Here is a 12,143-nt window from a genome sequence, read left to right as displayed (position 1 = left end):
AAACAGATCTACCATCTTTCATCTTTGCCTTCTCAATTTGTCTGACAAGAGAGACACACTGTCTACTTTGTTCCTTATTCTAAATTAAGACAAAGGGAACATAACAGGTATGGCGTGTGTAATTCATCTAAAAAAACAAAACAAATGAATCTCGTTTGTGATAGACAAGCAGTAAATTAAAAGAAACATTTGGTCTCTCTTCTTGATCTCCAGCTGTCAAGGGGTTTTAAAGGCTGCAATGCCATCGAGGGCGCTTCAGATCCTCAAAAGCAAAAGGGTTTTATGAAGAGTGCTCTACCCAAAAGGTCACTTGCTGGAGGGTTCACATTCTTTGATGGTAATGAGGGGTCTTACAGAGGAGGATCCTTTGACAAAACGCTGTGTGTGTATATATATATTACTGAAAAGGTGCTAACCCCACAATTTCTAGTAAAACAAAAATGAAATCACTGAACATTTATGCTTTTAAAAACTCATCTGAAGTGTATCGCAACAGACTACTACTGTAAATACTGTAAATTTTTTGTTGGTTTTAAATAGGTGCAATTATTTTCTGTATTAATAAACTGTTCATATATCTTAGTTTAAACCAAGATCGTTCTTTAACCTCCGTAGTTATGAATATTATTGTTACAAGACTTTTACATGCAGTATAATATGAATCAACACCTAATGCACGTGGGTGGTCAGATCGCAATCAGTTTGCGCAAAACTCAAGATTATCAAAGAACCCACACACATTCCCGGTGAGAACACTTTTTAATACAAGATTTAAACATACAGTGTTTGGTGGCATAAATTAACCAACGCTGTGTAACATGAAAGAGAATGAATAGTGTTTTTTGTCATTACGTTGGCGTTGTATTCTTTACTAGGTTGCACTTCTTCGCAGCAACTGACCTCTAAGGTGTCTCGCTCAACACATCATTGTCATTGTCATTTCTAACACCTGGACCCAATGCATTGCTTAAATGTTCAATCTTTTGTCAACTCAGCTTGTCTTTGCAATACAGGTTGCACACTTTGTAACATTGTTAAAACTCAGACAAAATGCTTAAAAAAAAGAAAAAAATAATAAAGAAAAGACATACATTTATAAAATTAAAGAAATAAACTCATACACACACATACACACAAAAACTTACTAACGGTTTCCCTCTCTTAAACCATTTTCGTTTTTAAGGATTGGTTATATTCATACAGAAAGTATAATCAAATCGTTTTGTGAAGGCTAAAAATATATGAAAGGCTGAATGATTTGACAAAAAAAAAAAAAAAAATAGCTGCGCAAAAGAATAAAAAAAAACCATTGCAAAATAGATCAAACTCAACATTAGCTCAGGGTTTGTGAAATTAATCAAATAAATTGAATACATACACAGACTAAAATAAATAAAAGGGACGGAGGGGAAACTATCATATTTTTACTTATTCATCATTGCTTTTATTCAAGACTGTACGGAATAAAATGAAAAAGACATCAACTTAAGCAGACATAACGGTAGCAAACGAAAGCCATTTTGTAATCCGCATCTTTGGTTTTTCCACCTAAAATATTTATTTATTCAGTGTTGTGCTAATGAGAACACAGTAGCTTTACACTGTGCCCCCCCACCCCCCCTAAAAAGTGTTTTTGTAAAAACAGAAATTTACGTAAAAGGCAAAATTGTGTATGACAATAAATAGCCACTTTTCTTACCCCATTGGCAAACTGTGATTATTTTTGCTTTAATTTCTAGTATAAATCTACCAGATTCGTCAGATTCAGGGTTAAAACAAATACACAACTTTGCTTCTTTGAAAAAATACTGAAAATGATTTTGCACTCTGTCAATGCCGTACCATGATGAAGTGCACTTTGCAATGTTTTTGTACCTAAATCCTACTGCACCATTTCCATCTTCATCCTTGCTGGTACGCACAAATGAAACATCAATCAAACCTCCATGGATTTTGGTTTGCTGATAAATCTATAAAGGCTAAATGGAAGCATAAAAATACAAGTTATGATCACACTCAAAAATAGATCCATACATAACCTCCTACATGGCAAAACAATTCTGGGGTTGTGAGACTTAAGGAGGTTCTGCGTCACACAGATCTTGCACAATACTTGTACTGACCAGCCGTGACGACGCCACACCTTTATTATTGCAATTGTCACTTTTGAATTCAAAACCTCAAAACAAATGAGCGTAAAATACAAATCAGAAAAATAATAATACTATTTCATAGGACATTTTCCCTGACAACACAGTCCACCATTTCTATTTTGTAAGCTTAAAGCAAACTTAAAGAAAACCACCTAAGAAAAAGACCCATGAGGGAAAGCTATATAATGAATCAATTACCAGGACTAGAGTTTTACAAATTGCAATACACTATATATTTGTTTTAATAAACAATTTGAGGCTGTATCAAAAACTTTGTAAAAAAGTAGATTGTGATTTTATCAATCTTTTTTCCCCCTTTCATTTTTTCTAGTTTTATGATGCTTTTGTAAATGAAACCAGTTCTTCACTCCTCCTATTCCAGGTCTTGCTCAAGGATTTTTTTTTTTCAATAACCATCACTATATATAAAAAATAATCACCCCTCATCTAAAACAAACGGTAAATTTTTTTTTTTTTTTACCATATCTGATTTACACACGTTTAGACTATACATTTATATCCACAGGCAGAATATTATGTACAGAAGACACTTGCTGCGATACCACCAAGGCAAAATATGGCATTCAACTGCAAATATATAATTATGACATGACATTTAATAAACAATACCGCTGTGTAGAGGATGGGTCACCATTATTATAATCTTCAGTCTTTATTTTGAATTATTTCGAGTGGATTCAAGGCATATACTCCATGATCATCACTAAGATATTATATATATATATATATATATATATATATATATATATATATATATATAAACAAAAGAAAGCAAGAAAAACTACAAATCATCTGAAACCCGAGCTTGTTCTGATTAAATCAAGTCTTTGAAATTGAGCAATCCGTCTCAATGACTCTCGGTAGCTTGAATCTCACTTGTGAACCATTATATTGGCGGTTTTGACTTGAGGGTGCTGAACATGGTTCCTGCTGTCTTATGAGAGAATTAACGATGTCAAGACCCCGTCAACCTGTACAACCAATTAAATCACAAGATTTCTTCATGGCCTATGGGAAATATGATTAAGTGAGATCAGTACCGGGCTCCGGCCTGTCAGGTCAAAGGCAGAATCTGCATAGACGACTCACTCATGAGATTACCGCCTCCAAAAGTTTCACATGGCTGGCAAGAACTTTATAGCACAAATCTCAAGTCAGAACACACACTGTGATGGTCACTCACTGATTTAATATGTTTTTAGCATTTCTGAGAGGTGGAAAATAGTGTTTATCTCAGTGTAATACTTAAACTAAAAAAGAAAAAAAGGAAGTAAAATCTATAATAAAAATTAAAGGTGATCGAGCATAACAACTTTCAAATATACAGTGGATTAAACAAATCTTTCATTTTGGCTACCTCTTCTTGTAGTGATTTAACTAGAAATGTGAAGAACAATAAAAACGGTTTAATTGTGTGTTAAAAGGCAAAACCATAATGAATCGACATCTCACGTAACTGTCTGCATGGCTGTCCAAGTCCCTCAAGGCCATTCTTTTATTCCCCTTCCGTTATTGAATTTCTCAATGAAACCTTTTGCACCTGCAGTCAGCTTTATTGTCCACTTATATTATCCAAGATTAACGAATTCAGAAGATAGAAAGAGTGCTGTTAGGCAAGGAGTTTTGATTCTGAGTCAGAAAATCGTGAAACAAAAAAAAGAAAAAAAAAGAAAATTAAAATCAAAACAAAACCAATAATTAGTCAAAAAAGCCCATCGAGACACAAAATGCCAGGACTGGAGGGTACATCCCAACAGTTTAGCAATAACCAGAGTAGTCAGAGGCTGAGGTTGTTTTTGCTGTCCTTTGTAGACTATTCACTTGCCCCACCCTCCCACATCTCCTTAAGAGTTCAGTTTAACAAAATCATCCCATCACATTCAAACCCCAACTTGCAACACCCCCCGCCCCTTCTAAAAATCCCATAATGCAAAGAAACAACGCACTGGTGTGGAACTACAAAAGTTCCCCATCCTCCTGCTCCGGAGGTTTTGGCAAACATTAGGGTGGCACGTAAGGGGGTGGCGATCTGTATGGGGTCATGTTCTTGGGGCGGGATCCTTTCCCCTCCATTGGTGTAGAGAAGGGTGGTGGTGGCTGGTAGGGAGGGGCATTAGGATCCTCATCATGTAGCGGTGTATACTCTCCCAAAAGGTCCTGGTTCAGAGGTGTTGTCTCTGGACTAGCCATGTTGGGATACTCTGGTGGAGGAAGCGGAGGCTTCTCCTCTTGAAGGATAAGGGGCATGCTGGAAGATGGGGGCGGCTTAGAGTCATCAAGCTCATCCGCAAAAATAATGGGCACTCCTTTCTTGATGAAAGTTGCTTGGTCTTCGATGGTCAGCTTGCCCTTGCGCTTCTTGCGATAGCAAATCATGGCAATGATTCCCGCTATCAGCAAAATTGCTGCAACCACCACTGCCGGAATGACGGTGTGAAGATACACATCATCATTGCTCTGTCTTCCAGCACCCACAGCGGGAGTAACAGGAGAGGTGGTCGGATCTGGGATCTCACCTAATGGGACAAACATGTAATTGCGACAGCTTGCTGTGCCTCTGACATTGATATTTAAGGCCTTGAAATCTGGTTCCATAACATGCGTGAACTGTGGTGAGGGTCTACCCTCATTATTAGAGATTCTTCTGCTCAGCTGCTGTATTTGCTCTCTTGGGCAGGGGTTTTGCTGAAGGCTGTTATTGGTCCATTCAACTATGATAGATCCCTTCGTGATGTTTTTCAGTGTAACAGTGCTACTGTTGCGATCACCAAAAGACTGGGCCAATTTCTTGACGAGAAGGATCTTCTTGTGAATGTCATTGGTGACTGAACGTGCATCTCCTTCAAATACAGCAGTAAACAAGACCGGTGACTTAACATTGTTTCCCCATCGATTAACACGGACCTCAAAGGCATCTATTGCATAGAGACCTCCTTTGTCAGTTGCTTGCATGAAATACTCATGTTTTCCTTCATGCCCCTGGTCTGGTAATCCATAGAGCAACTGGCTTGTGCTGTTGAACTGTATCCAAGAATCATCTCCAACCACATCATTGCCCTTGCGCAAGGTGAGTCTCAACTTATCAGTAGTTCCATCCTCTTTGTCGAAAAATGTATCAGGTGGAACCTTCACCTCAAAGTAGGTGCCAACGTAGGCATTCACCTGGTCGATTGGGTTTTGCAGCTGGGGTTTTATATTGCCTTCGATTTGGATAACAGGGGGTGTTGTGCGCCTTGGTGGCTTGGTTGTGGTAGTCTTGGGTTCTCTTGGTATCGGAGTTGTCTTGGGTCTCTTTGTAGGTCTTCTGGTCGGTTTCCTGGTGGTGGGTGTTGCTGGGGTCACAGAGGGCCCAACATACACAGGCCTGGTCATGGTGGGCTGGATGGTAATTGTGCTGGTGGTGTCTATTACTCGTGTTGGCTGAGGGGGGCCTAAGGTTGGAGTGTAAGCAGGGGGATCTTTGTTTCGAATGGTAGGTTTCATAGGAAGTGGCATAGGACCACGGACAGGTGGGGCAGAACTCTCTGAGGTAGGAGCAATAGATGGAGAAGTTGGTGTGGGAACGATACGGGTTGGGGGGTCAGGGTAAGTTGTTGGGGGTGGTAATGATTGCATGGGAGTGGGGGTGTTGTTGAGCTGCCTTCGCACCCTTTTAGGTACATGGGGCTTTTTGTTAGCGATATGCCATCCAACGACCGGATATCCCAACTGTGCAGACATGGTTCCCTCTTTTGCTGGAACCTGAACACTACTGATATCAGGAATGCTGCTTTGATCCAGACTGCAACCAAGTTTCCAGGACAAAAGGGCTCCATTTTCAACCACTTTCTTGGCATTTCCCGGGCCTGCCATGAAAGCAGACATGTCAAACAAACGGTTGTTGACCACAGGCAAAATCTTCATGTGCTGAAGTCCCATGCCAGAGAACTTCTTCATGTTAGCAAGTAGTTCCACCCTCTGCTTCGGGCACATCTTTGTGAGGTCAGCATCCAGAATGACAGTAAGGACAGTAACAGGTTCCTCATTGCCACAGATGAAAGGTTGGACATCATTGCTGGCTGACTGTTGAATTGCAAGCTGAAAAGGGTCAGTATCAGCATGCTCCTCTGGGTGCACCTCAATGGAGAACACATCTGGGCTATGGGAGACTTGGCTCTCATTAGAAACAGAAACAGATATGTAGTGAACACCCTTGTCTGTCTCTAGAGGAAGGCCTTGAAGTGTGCCACTCTCTGCATCCCAGTGCAACCATGCTGGGAGCACATCCTTGCTTGCTTCTGTGATCTGTAAAATAGGAGGAGAAATAACAATTACCACACTTGATTGACTTGAATCTGAAATGTAACAAGACAAATGAGCTTACAGTGATTCCAGATATGCACTGCCAAGTCAAACAACTTAAAACCTGAATGTAAATCCCACTTTATAATATGACTAATATCCAATCACATGAATCAAAGCTGTCTTTGACGCATCATTTGTAGTTTTTGTATTCAGTATTTCCTGGTTGTGAGCAAAGTCAGTATCTTGAAATTCAGTAAGAGGAGTAAAGACTAAAATGAATGAGTGCTCATAGAGTGGCATAGAGCTCCCTGCGGCAGAAGATACTCCACCAGCTGGAGAGATGTTCAACGAGCGCTCAATCAAAAATAACCAATAATGAATCAATGGCATTGAGATGATCCATTAGCAAAAACACGCTTCTTTGCAAATGCAAAAATACATCCTCTGCTTCCAGCCCCTTAATATGATCATTAATAAGTCCTGGTTCATACATTATGTAGACCCAGAGCTCATGGGTTGGGTCATTAAAACTCAAACCAGTGCACCGCAGTCACTAAGGGAGTGAGGGCATCAGCAGCTGGGCTTTTTATTTAAATTGACAGCCTTCAAAAGGTTTAGACACAAAAATGCACCAGCACCACACCCCTCTCTCTGCCTTTCACAATCTTGATTTTGAATGTTCCCATCAACCAGTCAGTACATGTGTGCGAGTTTGATTGTGAACCTATTTGATCACTTAAGAGTCATTAATAATTCAGGTGGGAGTCTAATTATAGGCTAATCTATAGTCTTGTTGATTGATAGTGTGTGTTTGAAACATCAACACAGCTTCACTTCAAAAGGTATGTGGCTTGCACAGAACAGTGGTATTTTAGCAGATGCAAAATAACAATCATTTACACCACTTGAAGCTGTCAAATTTAAATTTGTTTCCACAAAGTCAAACCAATCTGGAATGACATTAGAGAGTATAAAAAAAAGAGAAGAAAATTGGAAACCTTTTATATTTTAGGGTGAATTATTCCTTTAAAACACAGAAATGGGCCACAGCTATCAATTACAGAATGTGTCAAACTACGATCAATTCTGGAATCATCCTTCAATTAGAGAATTGATTCTGCACTGCCACTGAATCTATACTTGCGTTTCGCCTCATTATCTGTAAAAACCACAGCTAATAGATATACAGCATTGGCAAAAATTACCTTACATATTCTGTTTATATTCAAACTGAAACCATCCCTGCAATGAAACATATGGCACAGATGGCATGTGTCTACATTCTGGTGCCTCTTCAGGCCTTGCTTTAGAACAAAACGGAAGGTTAAGGCAAGTCTTCAATGCTGCCTTCTGAAACTAGAGCATCAGTGACAAAACGAACACACACACACACACACACACACACACACACATACACACACACACGTTAACATTCAGGGAACCACATAGTTTCCATAGTGATGATTCATGCAACCCACACTAAAGACAGTATAACTTCTGCCAAAGGCATGTTTCTCTTGACTTAAATGTAGAAAGCAAGTAAAGACAGAAACGAGTGCAGAGAGTACGTCAACAACGAGAATATTTACGAGTTGATTTTTCCTTCCTATTTCAGTTGCTGCGGCAAAGCTGTTGGGATGTTTCCAAATGGCACATGTAGAAAATCACATTCCTTTCCAAAGGTCATGTTAAGCAAAATGAGAGAGCCCACTTGGGTCACCTTTCACTGAATCTTTTTCCATACAAGGAATGGGAATGGCGACTGTCAGTCTTTAACATTCTGCCAAACTTTTAGAGCTGTTGTGCTCTACAGTAGAAAGGGAGTCAAGCAAGTGTGGGGCAACGTAAAAGTGAGCATCTGAATGACAATTTTAATTTTGGATGAACCATCCCTTTAACAACACTTGGGACCTCTGTGATAGGGTTGTAATAGCAAAATCTAAAAGGCCTGATGAGAAGAATAAACTTTTCCCCACTGAAATGAAGGAATTACATGGAAAAATCAAAACTCCCTTCGTTGTGGGTCGAATAAAGCCGCCCATTGTTAGGGCACGCTTACAGAAGAGTCTGCAGGAATAAAAGATCCCATTGTTGGGATATGAAGACAGCTGAAAAGATAAGATTCATAGTTCTGAAGGAGTAGGCTCAGGCATGTCTTTGTGATATTAGAGAGAGAAATGGAGACAAAGGAGGCGGTGGGGAGAATTTGAAGTGGGAGAGCCCTTTAGTTTGGCCAAGCATTTGTTTACAAGAAATGACTAACCCATTTATTTTGGTTAAAAATTCATGCAACTCCACTCATCTCTGTCTCTGAACACATTTGCACATGCTTCATCACACATCACATTTTGAGGAGCGAAGTATTTGCACTTCTAATTTCAAGACAGAATGACAAAAAAGTGATCTAACCCACTCTAACCTAGTGAAAACGGATGGCCATTTCCAGTGGACTGTGGAACATGACCCATTTTTGTGCTGAAAATTACAAATGAAATGTGGGGTGTGTTTAGGTCACTTAAAAGAGGGATTTACAAAGGGGAAGGGATTTTCAGCCGTCTAGCAGAAATCAAAACAGGCTTCAAGTGGCTGATGGCATTCCATTTCTTCAACCTTCATCTGGGTAAATGAAAGTTATCATATGAATGCCGATTCTGCATGCTGACATTTTTCTAGACAGGGAATGAAATGGAAACAGAATAAAAGGCTCACCGGGAGAGCAGCTGTTTGTTTATAATAAAACTTTAAATTGCTATTCGGTGAGGAGGGAATGTCAGCTTTTGATCCTAGCGGCGAAACAAGCATGAACAAAGGAGAAAACTGTTAACGTGTAGAGGGGGGGAAAAATGCAGTGAAGATAAATCTCATGAATGGCAAGGAGTATTCTTTATCTTGGATTGGTATCGAAACACTGACATGTTATGAAAGAGTGAAAATTACAGCTCTTCTGGCCTTGTCATTCATGGCTGACTGGTGGAGATGGGCATATGCAGTAACTCGACATTTGAATTCAACATAGGACCTATTTGATAGGACATCTGCAAAATAAGGAGCCTGAAGAAAGAGGGATAAATTCTAAAAGTGGGGCTTATTTATGGTGTAAATCCACAGAGCTCCATTTCCTGAAACAATCACAAGGAGAACGGTCAAGGACACTTAACTAGTTAACCCCTAACTGCCCTCTAGTGGACATAACAGGCACCGCAGTGTTGTTTCATTCACACAAGCCAAAGGCTGTGTTCTGTTCCCTTTGTTTTCAATCCCACCTAAAATGAGAAATTACAGGACCTCGTTTCTGAAAACGAGAAGGCTGCATAAAGACTGCTGAAAGGCCAGTGGTGCGGCAGAGTAATTCTAGTCTGCTATGACACCGGCACCGCAAAAGCTGGTTGCTATGCAGAGAGCATCATAACAAAAAGGCGAATATGCATCCACGAGACCCAGACGGAGCAATCTTGAGTTACATACGTCTCCCCTTCGACATACAGTGACTCATATTTCCAAAGCCATTTTATTATCAGCTGCAGGAATACAACTTTTCCACTGCCTCACTGCTGAGGCTAATTAGGTTTCAGTGCCAGTCTTTGTGCTGAAAAAGGGAGGGGCTGGAGAGAAGATGAAGGATCCTGCCGTCACGGACGAGTGTGAAGGAGCAGGAGGAGAGGAATTCAGAGAAATGAAAGGATGAGGGAGAGAGAAGCTCGCTGAGTCGTTCAAACAGGATCGACATTAGCATCTGCCTCCATATCTCAAAATGATTGAGCAATTGTCAATTGGCTTTGACATTTAAGACTAGAGCTTTGTGCTGTTTTATTTATGTTCAAAACAGGACAAGGGGATGTTAAGTTCTCTCTTTTTAAGCCTGTCCCCTTGGTTCCTTTTGATAAAATGGAGGCAAGAAATGTAAAAGCATGAAGTAGGTCAGTGACTTCAAAAGGATCTTTTGCACAGTAGGTTATTTATGAATATCTGAGGGTCCGAGCATTTCGTGGAAACCATACAGATGGGTCTGGTGTGAACAAAGGTCTTTGGACTTTACTGACTCAAGATATTACTGAGTGGTATTTTATTAGAATTCAAATAAAATCAAAATTCAACTGAAATATTAAGTGTAAACAAGATTATAGTTTGTGTCGTAAGTTAATGTAAACTTTTATTTTTATTTTTTAAATTCAGGTTTATGCATTTATATTGTAGGAAAATTACCTATGTTATCTATGTATCTTTCTATATACTGAGGCCATATTTACAAATGACAGTATGATCATAATCACCTTTACCACTCTGCTAGGTTTTTTTGTGCAACCAATCCAAGTTTTTAAACACTGCAGTTGACCAATATATCGCCAAGGCCGATATATTGGCCATTATTTGGCATTTTTCCAATATCGGAATCGGCAGTTACGTTTTTCTGTTTGGCTGACGTGTTCGCGGCGGGACTTTTATTTTGACGATGCTGAGAAAGGCAACGCATAAGCACACAGTGCTCACATTCTCCATCTTGTTCGATGTCGTCATTAACATTTCTGTCTAATACAGATATAAGTTTGTCTAATAATCAGATATAATTAATCTATGCAAAAAGTATTATAATGGTTGCTTTTATATTGTAAGTAATTGAAAGACAAAAATAATACTTTCTTGTTTGCAATCAGGATTAAAAAAATGCGCATTTATATAATTTAAACAAATCTTTGAATGGCTAATGACCATTTAATTTCACAAACCTTGCAAACTCAAGTTTTGAGATCTTGTGAAGTGTGCATTTTTATCTGGCATGATCGCGTGTTCTCTGTGTGATGGTCGGTCCATGTGAACTGAATGCTTTAAATTTTAATTTTAAATAAGCTACATATCAGCCATATATAGACCCCCTTGCTTTCCAAGATATCGGCAAAAAAAAAAAAATATCAGTCAACCACTAGATTCAATTCATTTTTTCATGACACCAGAAAATTATTTATCATTTGCAAAGATGATTTTAAATGCTGTTAAGGAACGAGAGGGGAAGTTCACTGTGGGCTATTAGTCTGGACAGGTCTGAATGGCTATGCAAAGGAACAGCTGTAGGCAGCTTTAACTGTTGGGCGGTGGATTCTTTGGCACAGCTGTCAAGACAGATTTTCCGAAAGTGCACAAAGGGGCTTGTGGTTTCAACTTAAAAATGCGCTTGACAGGGCAGAAATGATCCAGTGAATGTAGGATTACAAAGAAACTCTGGGAGAGCCACCCAACATTCTGATGGGACGGAGAAACACAATGAACAGATACGGACAGGGTCACGCTTTTAACAACAGTTGACATGGACGGGGTGGTTAAAAATGTCTCATAAATGGCTGGGTGGTCAACAAAAGATGCCTGGTCAGGGCTGCATTGTGTCTGCACCATTAGTGCACTGCTCGGTTTTCAGAATGAAAGAAATGCAAGCTGACAAGCTGCTAGAAGCACACACCTTGTTGGGCTTTATACAAATAGCCGATTGTAGCATCAGCTACACAAAAGCAGAAAATAAATTCCATGCCCTCACAGAAATTTTGGAAAACAAACAGATTTGTTTATGCTGTTGATCTAAATGTAAAGCACCTCCCATGCGTCAGCCCACAGTTTTCTGAAAGCTCTATGCCATCCAGAATGCGGACCACGTGTTTGCAAGTAGTATTGCGTTATTACAGGGACCAACACATTTTA

General features: G+C 39.6%; 1 protein-coding gene across 4 annotated transcripts in view; it reads right to left on the bottom strand.

Moving 5' to 3' along the window:
• Nucleotides 1-740: 740 nt before the first annotated feature.
• The window catches only part of LOC127987454 (dystroglycan 1), a 33,712-nt gene continuing 22,309 nt past the window's right edge, over nt 741-12,143 (bottom strand). For all 4 annotated transcript variants that reach the window (XM_052589798.1, XM_052589799.1, XM_052589797.1 and 1 more), the window contains exon 3: nt 741-6,458. In XM_052589798.1, coding sequence (XP_052445758.1) covers nt 4,176-6,458 — 2,283 coding nt within the window. In that variant the 3' untranslated portion in view covers nt 741-4,175. The remainder of the gene's footprint in view (nt 6,459-12,143) is intronic.

Source organism: Carassius gibelio, chromosome B22 (genome assembly GCF_023724105.1).
Source record: "Carassius gibelio isolate Cgi1373 ecotype wild population from Czech Republic chromosome B22, carGib1.2-hapl.c, whole genome shotgun sequence".
Classification (NCBI taxonomy): Eukaryota; Metazoa; Chordata; class Actinopteri; order Cypriniformes; family Cyprinidae; genus Carassius; species Carassius gibelio.
The sequence above is the reverse complement of the archived record's forward strand: the minus strand, read 5'-3'. Positions and strand labels throughout refer to the sequence as shown.